The 18,918-nt window shown below is 41.4% G+C and overlaps 1 protein-coding gene across 5 annotated transcripts in view; it reads left to right on the forward strand.

The window, feature by feature from the left end:
* Positions 1-1,726: 1,726 nt before the first annotated feature.
* CTDSPL (CTD small phosphatase like) overlaps positions 1,727-18,918 on the forward strand; it is an 85,086-nt gene continuing 67,894 nt past the window's right edge. Inside the window, exons 1-2 of one of the 5 annotated variants that reach the window (XM_062621358.1) lie at positions 1,727-1,881; positions 1,912-2,232. In XM_062621358.1, the coding sequence (XP_062477342.1) occupies positions 2,157-2,232 (76 nt within the window). In that variant the 5' untranslated portion in view covers positions 1,727-1,881; positions 1,912-2,156. Of the gene's footprint in view, positions 2,233-15,731; positions 16,734-18,918 lie in introns of those variants that run through there. The other 4 variants (XM_062621357.1, XM_062621359.1, XM_062621363.1 and 1 more) reach the window with 4 other exon arrangements.

Raw genomic sequence — 18,918 nt, forward strand, 5'->3', positions numbered from 1 at the left:
AAAGGCTTTTTCTACATGGAACAAATGCAGTGATTTGGAGACTCACAGCAAAATGTTTAAATGTGTTGACCATAGGAATACACTGGGAGTGAAAAAAGGCCCCAGAGCTTTAAGTAACTTTCCCCAGAAACTAGATGTGGCACTATTGCAGGTGAGAAATTCCTCGAGGCTGGGCCCAGTCTCATTCTATGATGGAACAAGAAGCACAACTGCTTGCTGCCACTGGAATTAAACACAGTAGTCATTTCCACAACCTAGGCTGGCAGTTGAAATGCCATGGCGTTGCTGTTATGTAAAACTGATCAGAACCACATACCTATATATGTATTTCAGAAGCACACAGGCACTGGCTTTCTCTTTCAGAAAAAAAAAGAGACATAGTTGTAACCAACTGAATTACTGCAATTCATGTCACACACCAGCTACAGGAGGATTTTCCCATTAGTTAATGCAATTTAAAATAACTGCCCTTTCGTAGCAAGGATGCAATAGAAACCTCCACATACATCAGATTTTCATTTTCCTAGGAGAGCAAGGAGGCTGTAATTCCTTATTCACATCAAACACATCATCACGGTTTCTTAAAGATTTCCTCTTGATTTTACACGCCGACAGCCCCACAGAAGAGCTGTTGTTCTGGGTTTGCTCCCCCACCTACCTTCCCCACCATTGTACCCAACACCCAAGCCAGAGAGCAGCTACTTGAGGAGGGTGGGAGGAGCGGGGCATGCACACTGCAGCCTGTTTCCTCAGGCACCAGCAAACAGCAGCATCGGGAATTCCTGGAGAGTCAGACATGCTTTTTAAGATGCTCTAGGAAAAAAAAGAAAACACAGCAGTCTGTTTGCTCCGATAGAGGCTGCCAAGACTGCCCTCGGTACTGTCTAGCTACACGCTTGCCACTGAAAAATACTTCATAGCCACCTCTAAAAACACCGTGCTCCCCAGCAGCCCCATCTCCTCCGCAGTTTATACCCGCTCCGCAGACAAACCGGCTACACCCGACCCGGCACTGCTACGGGACAGCCCCCAACATGAAACATACCACCCCACCCCCCTCCCGCCTCCCGAGGCCCCACAGCCCCCAGGGCCCCTCAAGTGACCGCTGGCCACGCCCCCCGCCCGTGGCCACGCCCCCTCCTCGCCCTCTGTACGCAATAACAGTACTCCCCCGTAGCCCCGCCCCCCGCCGTGACCCCGCCCCCTTGTTTACCGCGGCGCGGGTCCCGGGCGCTGCCCGCTCCCCGCCTCCATGTTGGAGCGTCCCGCGGCGCGGGGGCGGGGCGGGGCGGGGCGCGGGCCGCGCCGGGCGGGCTGACAGGCTCCGAGCGCGGCGGCGGCGAGGACGGCGGTGGCGGGTTGTGGCGCAGCGCGGGGAGCGCGGCCCGGCTCGGCCCCTTTCCCCTCCCTTCCTCCCCTCGCACCGCGCTTCCCTCCTCGCCGGCGCACGGCGGCGGCCCGTGACCCGGGAAAGGGAGGGGGGAGGAGGAGGAAGAGGAGGAGGAGAAGGAGAAGGAGGAGGGGGGGTAGCCCGGCGTCGCTCCGCCGAGCCCGCAGCGCTGCCCGCGGGAAGGGGGTGGGGGGGAGGTGGGAGGGGGGCCGGGGGACGTGGGGATGAGATAAGCGCGGAGGAGGGCGGTGGCAGAGGGGGGTATGTAGGGATCGGGGGCTGTGTCAGGGGACGCGCTCGGGGGAGGCCCCGCGGGGCGACTCAGGTGGATGCGGGGGGCGGCCTGAGGTGGGGGCTCGCCGCGGGGGGAGGCGCGGCACGGCGGGCCGGGGGCACTTCCCCGCCTCGGGAGGCGGCGGCGGCGGGGGCTTGGAGGGATCGCTGCCAGGAAGGGAGAATTGGATTAATCACTGTTTCCTTCTTAAGGGGGGGTTGATTTGCCGCCCCCCTCCTCTGTGAAGAATTGGCGCCTGGAGGAGCGGCGGGGGCTGCGCTAGCGGAGGGGCCCCTGTGCGCGGTGCTCCCCCCCCTTCAACCCTCCCCCTTCCCGCTTGGCTTCGCTCCTGGAGGAGTTGGTTTTTTGTTTTTCGTTTTTAAATACAAATCTGCGTGTTGATTTTTAAACAAACAAACACCCCCCCCCCCCCTCCACACACGATCCTGCCTCTGGGAGGGAGATAGCCAGGTGGAATCTCACTCTGTTTCCATGGACAACCCGTCCATTATCACCCAGGTGACTAACCCCAAAGAGGAGGAGATCCTGTCCTGCACTCAGGATAAAGGTGAGCCGCTTTCTCTCTTTCTCCATGTGTTTGCAGGGTTTTGGTTTACTTGTGCTCTTTTTGTTTTTTGTTTTTTTTTCTTTCCCTTTTTTTTTTTTTTTTTGTTTCTCTGGAAATCGCAGCTTAAAAATCCACGTAGTAACAACGTGCATTCTTCAGTAACCATATAATCCTTTCTAGGCTGCTGGAAATAGAGGAGGGCTTGTTAGGTTTGGTTTTTTTTTCTTGTGGGATGAAGGTATTTGCATGGAGGTCTCTGAAGCTGTTTGCTTCGATACAGCTGGGAACTTGTTACAGTGTTTAAATACGGAGTTTAATCAGCAGTTGTTATTTAAATAAAATACTCCTGCTCCTTGAGGGTCAGCAAGGTAACTTTGTAAGGTGGTTGCTTTGCAACTAGTGCTCTGCTTGAGGGAAAGGATACCTATGCTGGATGTGTTGGAAGGTCTTGAAATCTCAGCTGTAAAGATTTTAATTGCTCCTTGCTTCCTATTCTCTCCCTGCCTCCTCCCCTCCCCTCTCCCCCACCCCCCCTCCCCGAATTTCTTGCAAAAAAGGGTGTTTCCTGATTCCTGTCTCTACTTTCCCGTGTATCTCCCTGCCTCACATTGAAGAGTCTGTGTAGCTTTCAGGTCTGTTGTTGGAGGATACTTGTGAAAGGATCTTGGAAAGAAACATAGGCTACTTCTAAAAGCTGACTGTATTTACTCTGTAGATAAATAGTCATTGCTTGCATAGGGCATCACGCTTGGATTGTGTTTTACTCCAAAATAAGATGAATCCAGTCTGGCCAAAGGAGCTGCTTCTCCTCAGAGTCTAGAACTTGATTGCACTTAACCTTGTTTCCTCTCGGAAGCTTGGAGGGGTCCTTGGGCTGTGAGTGGTTGTGTCCTTGGAGCGGGCAATGAGGACGGTACAGGTAAGCAGCAGGGTTCAAGTTCTGGGGAGTTGTGGGAGATATTTTGGAAGTTATTTGGATGTCAAGTTTATGCTTTGTAACAGGTACTGCTGGTGAAGCAAGGAGAAAGGATGGAAATGAGAAGTAGTGTGGCACTGTAGATCCCTAGTAGGTGTGGTAATAGACCTCCGAGTGGTCTTCTGAAAATGGTAGATTGATATATCTCCCCACAAAACTGATATTTTCAGAATCCAGAAAGCTTCTGGTTTTGTATGGCTTGTCTTATAAACAGTGAGGGGGCCTCTAACATTGGAGAAGTTGCTCCCTGTGACTTTCGAATGAAAGGTTGTACGGCACGTTTCCATCCTCCCATCTCACCAGTATTGACTGGAGCAGTAGTATGGAGGTAGATTTAAAAAATAAAAAAAAAAAACAAACATCAGGTTGGGGTGTGTTTGAATAAAAAAAATATTTTTTTTTCAGTATAGGAGTGCTCTCATAACTCTTTAATTCATATCCCTTGTGAAGTGATAGTTCCATGGCGAGGCCTTGTTTGCCTCAATATTTCTGATGTTTTCCCCTGTTTTAGGAGTATTGAGCATGGGGTGTCTACAGTAAATAAGGTGCTGTTGCTTTGCCTGCAGTGTCTCCTACAACCCAGTTTGGAGTAGACATAGGTGGCACTGTTCTCAGATATTGTTGTGGTCTTAATGGGCTATGTAGAATGCAAGAGCTTCATTAATATTGTTAGCAAGCTGGTTGAAATTTTAGTGTAAAAAGGCCAGTTGAGACAAGTAGAGGAAAATCTCACAGCTCAAAATAAGAGTAAGCATCCACATCAAACAAGTGTCTTCAGAGTCCTCAGCGTGGTGAGCTACGCTGCATAGCGAAAATATGCATATAACTTGCATAACTATGCAGTAACTTGCATAATATGCATTGTATTCTTGCTGTTCGTTTGTCTTTGGCAGAGAATCATGATGATCTTAATTGTGTAGCAGGGGGCTGCCTGTTTGCAAGGGTGGGCTGAGTTGAAGGAGGGTAACTGGAGTTTGAGATGAGAAAACTTCAGGACAATTGTAATACATGAGGTGGTTTATTTTTTTTTCTTTTTTTTTTTTCTGTTTTTTTTTAAATGTGGTTAAAGTACATGCTTTGGATTGACTGTGTGCTCTGTGGTGAAACTCAAATCATGTCAGAGCAACTTTTGCAGAGAGGACTGCAGGTCTGTCCTGGGCGCTGGAAGGAGAGTGCTGCTTGCTGCTGCCTCTTCTACTACAGGTTTTCCCACTGCTCGAGGTACAGAGCTTGTGAAAACCCGTTGCGCTACCTGTCTTCCTTACATGGTTGCATGTCGTGTCACCCAATTTTCTGTTAGATTTCTTAACAATTTCAGCAAAGCCTTGAGGTCTGGTGAGCTCTGAGAGAGCCCAAAGCTGAGATGAGGAATACAGATAGGTTCCTAGTGGGAGAGTGATGTTTCAAGCGAGTCTTCACTGCTCATTCAGGTTGAACTGAATGTGTTGGTACAAATGGCTAACCAGTATGTTAAGGTATAATGAACTAACTCTTTATTTAATGAGTACAAGGATCACTTGAGCCTATCTTCAGAAGTTTTGTAATATAGTGAATTGCAACAGCACTATACTGTGTAAGCAGACTGTCCAGTTTAATGAAAACCTCCTTTTTCCTCCAAGTTTAACGTTTGGCTGCCAAAATGTGTACCAGGGCACTGAGTGGCGTGTTGCAGCTTCAGGAGTCAGGGTTTTCTTAGGGGTTTTAGGACCTTCTTCTGTTGGTGTTTCTCATGGAAAAAAGTATTTTTTTTCTTCTTAGCATGGAGAGAAGCAGTTTTACAGTAGCTAAACAGCTGCTAAATAATACATGTGTATAGCTTCAAGTGTTTGATTTTTATTCCCCCCCCCCCCCCCCAAGATTTGAAGCTTTTAATCAGCTGTGAGTCCAGCATTTAGCTTACTTTTTCTTCTTTTTTTTTTCAAAATGTATTTACTCTTAAAAGGAGCTCAGTGTGCACTATGTGCTTATGCCCAGTTTCTCTCCTGCAAGGGAGGACTAATGGCAAAAAGCAGAGAAGTTCTCTGGTCGTGGAGTGGTTGTAGGTTTGGGTTTGTTGTTGTTTTTTTTTTTTTATTTGTAAAGCAGATAAAAATGCCAAAATATTTTCTTGCTAATCCAAATGTATTAAAGTTAACTTTGAGATACGTGTAGCTGTGACAGCTTGTTGAAGAGGAGCTTGTTGATACTAAGATGGAATTGTTAACTTTTTTCAAACAAATGCTAAAAAATCTCAAGGGTGGAAAAAAAACAGACTTGGTATATGAACCATTCCCTAATAAGTTGCCACATGGTGGTGCACTGTATTTAGTTGTCAAAATGAAAGCTGAACGTGGAAAGTTGCCTCAGTCATATTTTAACTTTTGTTCAGTAACGTTTGTTCTGAAATGCCTGTGGTGTTCATGCTCCTGGAGGATTTGGTCTCTCTCTGTGTCATTAAATTAGTTCCGGCAAATAGAAACTGACATTCTCCCAATTGGAAGGGGTACATGGGTGATTTCAGATATTTTGAGCACTAAATGGAGAATTTAAGTCCATGTTGTTTCTATAAGTAAGAAAAATAGTAATTCTTTGCAGAAATATTTTATGTTGTGGTCATTTGGCACTTCTGGAAATTGGAAGCATTAACAAGACTTGTAACTTAAAATGGAGACATAAGTTTGTCAAAAGGGGTTTGTTATATCTGCGATAAACATGAGCAACTAAGAATAAACATAAAAACTACAAATTAAAACTGAGGATCTGAATCTCTGTATAACAAATTCTACAGATAAAATCAACTGTTTATAAGGAACATATTACTACTTACTAGTTAATTGAACAGTGACCTCTAATGTAAAATTCATGCAGTTAAACCTATAGAAAACTCTGCAATGACGGCAAGTCCTTGCACTGAGTGTAATGCAGAGGGTGTGACTGTGGGGGCAATAGGCATTCAGTCCAAAAAAGTGAGTTTCCCTTTTTTACCTACATGATTTAATTTGATCCTAATCAAATAATGCAAATTCCTGTCTGTTTCCATGAGCCAAGTTAAGTAGTAGCGTAATAATAGTCCAGCCTTCTTCATGTACTACCTTCAGGCTGTGGTGTTGTGTTTTTTATCTTCAGATACATCTCTTCTGACTTCCATAACATTTGTCTGTCAGCTGAGCATCAATTTTCAATTATTTAGAGTAACTGAATGCTTTAGTGTCCCTGCAGAAGTGTATTTTCTTCTGCAATAAATTATTTGAAAAAGGTTCACAGTGAAACATAAACCATTATAATTTTTTTTATGAGCAGTGTAATTCCCTGAGGATGCTTGCGCAAACAAGCAAACCTTTTTGCCCTCCTTTCTTTCAAATAACTTCGGGGAAACAACAGCATAGAGACCACTATTCATTATAATTTAAAATAACAAGATCTGAAGTTCTCAAGTTAAAAGCCCAAATAAGTGTCTTTAATTGTGTCATAAATAAAAGGCATCTTGAGAATGCATGGAAAAGTTTTTAATATTTTTTTTTGCCATTACATCAGAAGGAGTCAGAGTACTCAGACACTGTAACATACTTAAATGTTCCTGAGACGTTGTTTCAACAAACTTTATTTATGTCAGAATTTTAACTTTCAAGTAGCATTAAAAACACTCCAGCACTACTTTGGAATGAGAATTGCTTGCAGAGGGTAAAATTTTAAATCATTAACTAATGACATAGTTGTTATGTGAAACCAGAGTAACCATACAGTAGGTTTTATGTTCCAGTGAGACTGTAGTAACCTGTAGTAACCCAAGATTTGATTCAGGGTAGCAGTTAACAAGCTGAAGTATACTGGCAGTAATATGAATGATAATTTACATGAATATCTAATATTCAGTCCCTGTCTTTAAGCTGCAGTGTTACCATTTCTTCATAGCGCATCATCTTAAGTTCGCACTTGTTTCAGTGCAGTGATCTAACCAAAGTGTTCAGAAGTTTTAACATGCCTTTAAGAAACTGAAGTTGACCTACGTTTTGTCGATTCAGTGTTCAGAAATGCAAATAGCATTTTTGACATAATCAGTAAAATGCAATGTGATCGATGCTACACTTCAGCTTTCAGAATTTAATCTGAACATTCCAAATAAGCCTCTGGATAATGGCTCCATATTTGTTTCTTTAAAGTGGTATGAAGTGAAATGCTGAACAAGTGACAGCTAGGAGAAATGAAACTCACTGATTTGGTTAGTGTTGGTGGAAGACATTATTTCCGTTTGCCTGGTAGATTGGTATAACTGTGGGAAGCTTCGTCATTTGAACATGAAAATAGTTGCAAATTAGTTATAGCCCAGAATTTCTGTATATGTTGAATCTTAAATGGAAGCAAGAGTGCCTTTGTTTTCTGTTAAATTTTGAGCTGGAAGAGTTGTTTGCCATGACCGCTGTGATTGGTACTCAGTATTACATTTTCCATTAAAAATCCCATTTCAGGCACTCCTGGACATAGAAATGAGGAGTGAATCTGTCCATCACTCAACCCTATCCAATGGAGAATTTCAGCTGGATTACTTAGAATTAGATTTGAAGTGTTTCCATCTGCAAGCTCTAACGTTTACCTTTTTAAAAAATAGGAAAAGCAAAGATGGGTCTAAATCTCTACGTTCTTACATTTCTTCCCTGTGAGGCCCTGGCACAGGTTACCCAGAGAAGCTGTGGCTGCCCCATCCCTGGCAGCCTTCAGTGCCAGGCTGGACAGAGCTTGGAGCAATCTGGTCTAGTGGAAGGCATCCCTGCCTGTGACAGGGGGCTTTGAACGAGCTGATTTTTAAGGTCCCTTCCAACCCAAACCATTCTATGGTTCCTTAGGTTTTACCCACTGTATAGATCAGTTGGGTAAGATGTGAATAGTCCCTCCTTCTCTTCCCTGCCAGGGAGATTTACATTGATGGGAGAGAAGCAAGGCATATAGATGTGTGTAGGACCAGGAAGAAGAAGAGAGCTGCCAAAGTGCTCCAGCCTATTTCCAGGGCAGAGCTGGGGATATGAAGTCCTGGGTTTTGAGAGCTGCTGAGCTCATCTGGAGGTTGATAGTGGGACAGGGAATAGCTTCAGTGTTTACTATGGGCTCCTGACCCTCTGACCCCATCTGTCCTCATACCACTCCTGGGGCTGGGTTCTCTCACAGTGAAGTCCATGTGTCTCTGCCCACCCGCTTGGTGGGTTATGTGTATTCCCTTATCCCAGTTCATAAGTATATCCAGAAAGGGGAGGAATCTCCCAAGCTGGAATTGAAGAATGACTGACAGAGCTAATGAGCAAGCCTGTTCAGATGTTTATAGACCACATCTGGATTGCGCCTAGGGGTAATATACTATTTTGACTCCTTTTGACAGTGGAGACCAGCTGGAAAATCTCACAAAAGCACTCACCAGCATCTCCTAATTTTTCATGTGTCTATTCTATTGAAGGATATTCATACAAGCTGTATTGTTAGTGCTCATCTTCCTAGACAGAAGGCTCAAATAGGATGATGTGGTATCAGTGGGTTTAAATGCTGTACTGAACTTCCAGAGCTTCTTGTAGGGGCTATGGGCAGGCAGAGGGGAAGGATGTCTTTTGTCTTCTACCATAGCCAGAGACTTTAAGAGCTTAATATTGGAAGTGTTCATCTTCTATAAATTCTACTTTTGCTGGAGTTTGACAGGAGCTCTCTTAATGTTTACTTGGGAGAGGTTAAGGCATAAAATGGACATAGATGCGACAAGTGTGGGAGGTGTAAGTAGCATCGAAGTAGATCAGAGTAAAAATATATTCCGTGTGGTCTGCTGTGATACCGTTCTGTCCTTTGTTGTACTTCCAGAATGTTTTCTTTAAGACAAAAAAATTGAAGTGAGTCCTATACAGACCAGTCCTTTCCATACCAGTTACTACTGTATAACATAGATACTAGCTGAAAAATTCCAGCTTTAGACAAATAAGCAGGGAAAGTTCAGTGTGTGGTGTTGAGCCTACATAAAGTTTGTAGGCTTTATTCAGTATGTTATCAAAATGATCACTTGCGTAACGGTGCCACATCTTGTTTTCTTTGTACAAGATAATAAAGTATGAGTTGTAAAAAAAGAAAATCCCATTATTGGAAGTGATTTGCTGTGCTAGATACTAGACTTCTGTTATCTAGAAAATTTATTGTGAGTTAAATCTGAAGAAATATATAATAGACTCGGATTCTAAGGATGTCAAGGGTTTTTAAATGAGATTTTTTCCTCATTTCTTTTTGCAAGGAAGAGCCATTACTCTTTTCTGAATACTTGTTAGTATCTTTAAAGCATGACAGACAGGAGCAAATGGGGTACTGGAGAATGTATTTTGTACTGAAGAGCAACCCCAAATGAAGGCTACCTGATCTGTCAAAATTTATGTGTATGTAGCTTTTAAAACTATTTTATCAAAATTCAGGACAGTTTTGTAGGAAATATTTCATGAATGTCAGGCTTAAGTTAGAGTTTGTATATTGATGATTTTATTTAAAGTCAGTTAATTTCTGGTGAGTAACTGGGAAGCCAGTTCTCTCAGCTGTTTTCTGCCACTGTTGCAGGACCTCCTTGGTTGGTAGAAAACGATATATTGATTTTTACTCAGTGCTGTGCTCTTCCCCACCCCCTCAGATCTCTGACTTCCTGAGTTGTCTCCAGGATTCCCAGCAGAATTAGCAGTGAAACTAATCTTAGCTGTTTCCTTTCCTGCCGTAATCAGCAGTAAAAGTTTAAACTTTCTGGTTTATTTGATGATTTGCAAAGCTTGGCCATCTCCTTGGTGTATAGCACTCCTGTCTTTGCCTCTGTGAGTCAGAGGGAGAGATGTGTCTCCAGCACTTGGGGATGAACACACCTAGCCTTGGAAAACATTTTGGGGTGGGTGCATAAGTTTCCATCTTCATAGCTGTCAGAAAGAAATTTGCCACAATGATGCTATTGCAGTGGACACATGTAGAAGAATTCAGACATGTTTCTTTGAAGTAATATTAGTAGGATAATATTTTAAAAGGTGTGATTTTGCACAAAGTTGTTCTGAGCATACGTTTGACAATTTGCATGCTGTCCTGCTTTGTTTTTGTCCACAGAAGCTGTTTTGTGTATACCTGCCTGAATATTTACATACTTGCATTGGTTACCTCTGAAAGGACATACATGTTACTGGGGATCTAATGATCAGAAAGCTTTGGTGAGGTTCCAGATGATAGGCATAGGTTCTGAAGTTGTTCTTCAGTCTAAGGTTTGCTTGAACTGTGGAGCTGGAAATTTTTCCTACTGATACTTCAGGTAGAAGTATTCTGCAAAGGTGTGGTTAATAGTGACACATTCATAAAAGAGACTTGGTAATATATACTTGCTTCAGCTAAGCACATTGAAAGATGTAATGTTTAACATCTGGGGAAGAACGAACTTTTAAGACTATAAAGAATTTTGGTGAAACTTCACAAAAGCCTTACAAATTCAAAAATACAAGCTTGTAGACTAAAATTGATTAGAAATCTACATTAACAATTTGATGAAGCAAGTCATTTTGGGAAAGACAATGTAAGCATGTATTTTACTGGAATTTTTGGACTAAAGGCTTGACTTTTTTATTCTCTCCCTTGCTATATTTTGCCTTTTTTTCTGCCCATTGTACGTTTCTGGATTGCAACAGCTCCTTTGTGCTGTGATGATGCTGAAGTGTAAGGGGCTCAGAGGTGTTTGCCACCGGTGGCTGTGTCCTGGGACAATTCTGGTATGCAAAGCTATAGTAGATGTTTGAAGGGTGAGATGGTGCAGTGATGAGGAGGGCTGGACCACACTGCATGGACAGATAAGCCCTTGACACTTTAGCTAAAATGGTGTAGGAGCTATCCTATAACAAGAGACATTCTCTATTTCTTAACTCCTTGTTAAAATCTAGGAAGAATAAAGGTCTTTATCTTGTGTCTGGTGTAGGATCACTGCCGCTGTGTAGCAGCTTTGAGTCTTAAAGCCAAGACATGTATTTCTTCTTCATAGCAATTGGTTGAAAACCTTGAATGTTGTGTTGTATTTAAAGGGAGGAGGTGCATGAAAAATAACCAGTAAAATAGTTAAGTATGCCAGGTATGTTCCACAGTACAGCATGGGTTCGGAATTAAAAGCAGAAATGTAGAATCATGGAATGGTTTGAGTTGGAAGGACCTTAAAGCTCATCTAGCCCATGGGCAGGGACACCTTCCACTAGACCAGGTTGCTCCAAGCCTGGAGCCTTGAACGCTACCAGGGGTGGGGCAGCCACAGCTTCTCTGAGCAGTATCCCATTTGTGAATATCCCATTTAAGTAATACAGACATTTGCTTATGCATCATATAGGTGCCCTGCATAATCTTGAAGATATGGTTACCAAAATAGGTTAGCTGAGGATTCCTAAACAAGATTAACTGACAGCAGTTTGCATTTATTATATTAAAAGTAATTTTTTGACAGTACTGAAAAATAATGTTATAAAGGTCCTAACTGTATTTCAGCATATGAACTGTGTGTCATTATTCAGTAGAGGAAGAAAGAGGAAAACGCCTTTAATGACCAACTGAACATGAACTGTGTTTATATTGATTCGGAACTCTCAGCAGCAGTTCTCCTGATGGGTTACATGTACTGGAAGATGATTCCTGCCACCAAGTCATGTATTGGCCAGCTGCCAGCTCTCATGACTTTCTGTGATACTAAGCTGATTTTATTGATAATCAGTAAACTGAAAATGGTTTGAGAGTTTTGTAAAGGGGGGGGTGGGACAGGGAACGTTAGTTGAAGAATTAAAGAAAGAAAAGGAACAGAGTACTGGATGCAATCTACAGTGCAATTCATTTGCTAATTACACATTGACATAAATTGAAAAGTCCCAGAAGGAGGGGGTTTACAACATAACTGTAAAACAATTTGCATCTGTGTAGAGGTCTGTGCTTATCCACAAAGGAATGAGATTTTAAGTGGATTTGTTTAATGAGATTTATTGGGAGTACATAGTTCTGGGACTCCTTCTTCCTCAGATTTCAAAACCTCGTGTCTTTCTAGAAGATTCCCCCTTTTGTTGATACTGATGATGTCAAGGAAGCAAGTAGGGTGAAGTTTAATGGAGAATGAAAATGAAACCTAAAAAAAGTCCAGGAAATGTCCTCCTTACTTTTAGAGTGCATTGAATACTTGAGTGTTTCTGGCTCCAGATTATCATGGACAGTTTAATGCACAGTTTGAATTTTAGACACTCCAGCAAATTCTTTCTGTGTTGGAAAGGATGCTGGTAACTTAGGCACAATAATTAGTATCACTACAAAGAGCGTTCACTGTTAGTATTATGATAGTTAAGGTTGTTTTTTTTCCCCTCTAAGTCTTTCAGACTTGTTGGTACTCACGTTACCCTACAGTTGCCACCACATTTTCTTTTCTAAACGTGTCATGATGAGAAAAGGAATAAAAATTTGAACAAAACTGGAAATCAAACTTGGCAGTTTCAAACAGCCATCTGTTCACGTCTCATTCTGGTATTTACTTGTACTGTTGCGCTGCACTTTATTATAAATCACCTGTTCAACATCGTTCTGGCAGGCAAATGAGCTCTGAGAGCGGAGTGTTTTTAAAAATGTTACTAGCTCAGTTGTTTTGGCAGTGACAGTTTCTTAATACCTTTAAATCAAACAGTTGTTTGCCTTAGTAACAGTATGTAGTTATTATCTCATGTATAAACCTGTAATATTATTAGAATGAGAAGAATGAGCTTTCAGACAAAACCTGCCTCAGCTGCAAGAAGCAGGTTTAACAGATTGCTAAGGACCAGGTGCCCCTAGATCCATCAGTGTGTCCATGAGATGCAGAACAGTGCTCAGGAACTGTAATGCCCCATCTCAAAAAAAAATGATGAGATCAGCAGGAGGTTTCACTTTATAATTTCTGTTCAAAGTGTCCTTTCAGGGAATGTCCTAAACAGAAATAATGAAGCTCTGCCATTTCATTTTGCATGGTGTAATATGTTAGATTAAGCCCTGAAGTGCAAATCTTCATGTTGACCTTGTGCTGTCGTAGTTCTGTTCAAATAGAATTTCCACAGTGGTGAATTCCTGTTGCACCAGGCAGTTCTGATTCTCCCCCCCACAGCCCAGAAGTATTTCTTTTACCAAACTGTTCAAGTAACACTTGCAATCTTCGTAAGTTGTGTATCTAAAAATATTTATTGGGGCTTTCCAACATAAAAACTTACTTCTCCTGTACTCCTAAATCCAAGGAAACCAAGAACCAACACACAGAGAGAAATAAAAATGAACCCAAGTAATAAATTTCCAGTAATACTAGCAGGGATTTAAGCTGTGAAAAGGAAACTAATAATGAAAAAGTCAGAAAGCAGCTGTTTGATGATGACCAGAAAGGCACAGCAGTACAATTTGTAGCAAGGTAGCCTGGCACTGTACAAAACACTCCCAACACCTCGAGAAAGTGGGATGTTAGTGTACAAGCATATGCATTTGTCAGAGTGGTGTTTGTACTAAAGCATAGAAACTACATTGGTTTTGTTTTGGAAATGTCTTCAGTGGGTACTAAGGAAAGATAAGAGTGTAATATGGCTGGGCTGACTCATTGCAGAGTATGCCGAGATAGTCCGAAATCCAGCATGTGGAGGTTAGGATCTGTTGAGTTAAGGCTTTGTTTATCCTTAGTGATGTGGATAAGGGGATGCTAGAATTCACTTCAAATAATTTTAGAAGTCCATAGGTAAAAAATTGTCATTTTTTTTCAGCAGATAGTAGTGCACCTACTTATGAGAATGCTTGATGGTTTTCTTTTGCTAATGGTGGTCTAGGTTTGAAATAAAATGCTTCTGTTGGCTACTTTAAATTACCAGTTGGAGTCAAGGTGTTTTTTAAATTATTTTCAAGTAATTGTCGGCCTCATACATGCTGCTCTTTTTTTTTTCTTTTTTTTTTTTTAAAAGAAAAGTGAACCTCTGTGAATATTTTATTGTGAAGATGATTTCTGAAGTTCCGCTGCAAGTGGACTTTATATGATAGTCTTCAAGTAATAAATCGCTTTGTCTTCTCTTCTGCTAATAAGGTCAAGAACAATTTCTGTTTTGGATAATAATTACACAGTTTTGAATTCCTCATAATTCTGACTGGAAAGCAGGTTCACAGCTCTCAACTCCTTAATACCTGATTAGGTATAGTCAGCTAGCTGGCTGTTACAAGTAGTAACAGGAGTAAACAAGCTTTCGTGCTTTAATTAAGAGTGTATGTGCACAGCAACTGTGATTGTCTGGGACTCTGTATCCTGTATTTTCAGTTAAATAGCTGATAAAATGTTGCAGTTGTGGAAATTACTACCAAGTCCAGCAGGCAGGTTATTTGAAAGCAGTTTTCGTTTTGCTTTCTGTTTCATCATCCAAAACAACCAAACATTTCTTACAGTTTGGTGTTATGTTTGAACAAAATAAACATTGAATATTTTCCTAATAAGGTTGCTGTTTGTACCCACTATTCAGAAACACTTTTTCTCAAGTTCACTAAGTGGCAAACCACCTGTAAATTCTTGGTTTTTCTTTGCAAAGTTTGCATGGTTTAAATTCTCTGTAAACAGTTGTTTTGTTGTTAAATAATAGTGAAAATGTATTCAGCAAGAGAGTTGAATATGAGTGTGTTAAATTCTTCATGTCTTCTAATGAAAGGGAGCATCAAGTATTTACTAGGGAAATTGCTTTTTAATTCTTCTAGTCAGAAAATAAAACCATGTCAACAGAATGGAAGACTTGGGTGCTTAACCTGAAGACACCTTTTTGGCTATGTTTGGGTAAAACTGACCACTAACACCCTTCCCTCTGGAAAACATCACGTCTATTCATATCACTTCCCAGAGGTTAAATGCAGCCCTTGGAACAGTTGCAGGAAATAATACCAATGTGCTTCTAAACCATGACCGCCTGCTGGTCAAAGTTGCCAAATATGCCACTTTTCTTGATTACTGGGAGGACCACATGTAATTATTCTTGTCCTGTGTGGAGCCAGGAGATGCTGGGAGGTGCCCACAGCCCCAGCCCTCATTGCCTGTCCTGTACTCCCTTCCCTGCTGGCTGTTTTTCTGGCTGTGTTTATTCACAGATACTACTGTGTGTGAATTTCAGCTCTTCTGTCTTCTGAGGCAAAGCTGAGCCAGATGTCTGTTGTCCCTCAGCTGTGGATGAATGACTGAAAGAGATAATGTGCTTGCCCATCTTTGCTGTTAATTTGGTAATAGTTTCTTAGAAACAACACTTTCTGCAATCACTAGTATATTAAGTACAGTCATTTGCCTTGCTTGGAGGAAGTCTAAATAATGCAGTACTTAAATATGTAGTAGAACTTTTTGGTCAAGTACTCGAGCTGTTGCTAGCAATGCTTTAAATGTTTTTGTGTCTGAAAAATGGGAATGCTGTTATGCCATACTGGATGGTCAGGAACTTCAGCTGATAGAGGTCAGGGCATCCTCCATTTTTTCAGGGTGTTTGAATATTTTTTGATTTTTGGGGAGGGGGGGGCTTGATTAGAAAATATCTTTGCTCAATAAAAATTAATGTGGCTTTGTAATGTGTGCATGTAAATAATGTGGTTTTGCTTTTATAATTGATGGAGGAAGCACAGGCACTTGTAGGATGCAGTTGATTGTACTTCTGTAGTTAACCTGCTTTAGGATGACGTGAATGCTGTCCTGGGGACTTCGTTAACAGTGAAGGAAGTGTGCACAGTTTTCCGGTGACCTCCCTGCTTGGCTCGCAGCAAAGATAGGTGGAATGGAGTTCAGAATTCTGATCTGACAATTTTGTCATCTGCTCTGCATTCTCTGTGTGCCGCACTGAAATGTAACCAGGGATACAGACTTGCAGAGTGCCACCATTTATCTGTAGCTTCTCTTCAGAGGAGGAGGAGAAGAAGAGGGAAAACTTGGCAAAAAAAATCTGAGTGGTTGTTGGTGGTGTTCTGCTTCTCTAAGTTTAGCAGCATTGGGGGTGGTTGTTAAAACGGGCTCTCCAATTTTGAAACCCACTGTTCTGAGCAGCATTAGGTAATGTGATTCTTCAGCCTGCTGGAAGTGCATCCTATGCTGCAGTTTCCAAACAAAAGACCTGACTGAATTTAATAAGTAACTTAGTAAAAACTGAAAAGATTCTAAAACTTTTCCTGTTGGAGCCAAGAACTGCATAGTTTGTTCATTGATAAGCTCCAGGCAGTTTATTTAAATTGTAATTTGTGGAAGTTTACGCCATACTGAAATCATACTGCTTCACTCCACAGAGGCAAACCTGATCTCAGCATTAGCAGGGGCTTGTTGTTTTGCAACTGTAGAGAAACTTCTCCTTGTCTGTTACACAGCCAGGAGAACAATATAGAGGGTTATGGAAAGGCTGCATTATTCCAGGGGCCTTTCTGATGGGTTTCACAGTTTCTATAGGATGTTAACAAATCTCCCATTACAAAAAGCTGCAACTGAATTTTATAAAATACCACCTCATCTAATTCCTTCCCTGATGGATTTTGTCAGCTGGCTTCCTGAGTGAGTACCACCAACATTTTTATATGCTTACCATTTGGCAGTTCCACAAAATCCATTTGAATTTTCTGTTTCTGAATTAAATAAGTATACTTGCAATATTGTGATCCTTTGCTTAATTATTTATGAAAAGTCTTTGTAAGAAACTTTTTGCTCCCTGATGTTCTGAAGTGAACAGCATCGAAGGGAAATCAGTACTCAGTTATGGAAGGGGAAGGGGATTCATTCGTCTGGAATGATAGCTAATGTTGGCTTACAGAGGGATGAGATGCTGTGGTGGAAGAAAGTGGAGAGATCACATGTACATGAGTATTTTGAGTGGATTTTGAATGGATTTATCACCTATACTTGTTAATAGTCCAGGGTACTGCTAAGGAAGGGGGGGGGGGGGGGGAGACGACCAAAGTCTGTATCCCATTGGAAGAATTGCTGTACTTTTCTTTCAGCATTCAGGAAGCATAAATTTGCTGCCCTCATCAAAATGAAATTTTCGTAGCTCTTTACGGCTGTTGATAACCTTTTTATAGATTTCATTTGACTTGGCAATAGAGAAGCCTTTGCAGAGGTGCGTGGCCATGACAGGGATGGGTGGGGGGGGGGTGTCTGGCTAATACTCCGCTGATAGGACTACCATTTTCCTAGTACCCATCTTCCTTCTCTAGTGAACTTCAAGCTGCAATATTATGGAATCTTGTCTCATCCCACAGGTATGCATGGCCTGGCATCTGTACAGGACTTTGTTTGTGTGAGCTTAAGCTCTAGTTCAAGGGGAGGCATTTTAATGCAGGTCCTTGCTATGTGTTTTGGGTTGCGAGGGTTGAACTTGCAGCCGACTTTAAACTTCTGTTCTGAAATTCTGCTTTAGGACTGGATTAAATAATTCTGTAAACTCAGCTTTATGCTCAGTGGTATGAGTTTAATGGTACTAGTCTTCGATACTAAGGATAGAATTTAGGTCGCTGCTGGAGCTTGACACAGTAAGATTCATGATGAAAGTTTGTGACTTAAGTGTTTACAAGGCACATAGCAATTTGTGAGATGCTAACATTTTTCACCCTTTTTCTCTGAACAGTGATTAACAAAGTGGTATTTTATTTCTACTAGCAGGCTATGGCATTGCTTGCTCTGTATCTCTGTTATTAATGTCCGAAGAAGTGATTTAAGGGAATGAGGATGCCTAAATAGTGAGGATCTAGAAAAAGAAGATAGAATGATATTTTGGGGGTAAACAGAAAACTGAGAAAAAGGAGAATAATAAGGTTTCTAACATAAAACTAGAGGAAAGGTGGATGAAAGCTTTTAAAGAATTCAGTGTACTGTGAATGTCAATTTAAAAAAAAAAATCACCTTTCAGATGTCACACAAGCTCTTTTTAGGTTTTCTTATTTGGCAGAGTAGTGTTTCAAGATAAAAATACTAAGCTTTAATTTTCTGGTGCATAAAAGAATTTAAAAGAAAAGGATCATTGTTCATGCAAGACTGGCAGACTAATGTTAGAAAGGATTTTTTTTTTCCAACTAGTATTTTTATTAACCCTTTAGTGGTATTTTAGCTGTTGCAAATAGTCATGTATAAATCTTCAAATAACTGAGAGTTAGTTGTTACATGTGTGCACAGAAGCATAAACTACACATAAATACGTTATTCATCTGTAGGTAACAGAATTTGTTACTGTGATGGGGGTTGGACAGTCTCATACCACCATACTATAATTCAGGTCGAAAGGGGTATCTGCAGGGCTGAAGATGCTCCTAGAGTTGTCCAGTCAAGTTTTTAGTATCTCCAAGGATGGAGATTTCACAACCTGTCTGGGGCCTTCTTCTGTTCTGTAATTCCTAATATTTAGGAGGAATTTCTCCTGCTGCGTCTTGGAGCTGTTGCCTTTTCTACTACTATTCCAGTGAGATGGAGTCTCACTCCATCTTCTCTGGGTAGCTGTGACTGCTTAAAATGTTAATCTAGATATGCAAAGCGGTAATAAAATGCTTGTTTGTCCAATGTTTCCTTCTTCCTTAAACAGTTCTTTATTCACTTAAATATGATTCTTCTGCAGAAAAGCTTTCCCTTGTGTTATGTTTGCAGTGGATTTAGTTTCAGGGCATATACTCGTCTAAACTGTTTTTCAGTTTAGCATAATGATCTCTTGAAGGTACTTACTCTACTGTGCATGCACAGTTTGTAAAATTCT

This window comes from Pezoporus occidentalis, unplaced genomic scaffold (assembly GCF_034315485.1).
Source record: "Pezoporus occidentalis ecotype Australia unplaced genomic scaffold, CSIRO_AGI_Poc_V1 ctg23, whole genome shotgun sequence".
NCBI lineage: Eukaryota > Metazoa > Chordata > Aves > Psittaciformes > Psittacidae > Pezoporus > Pezoporus occidentalis.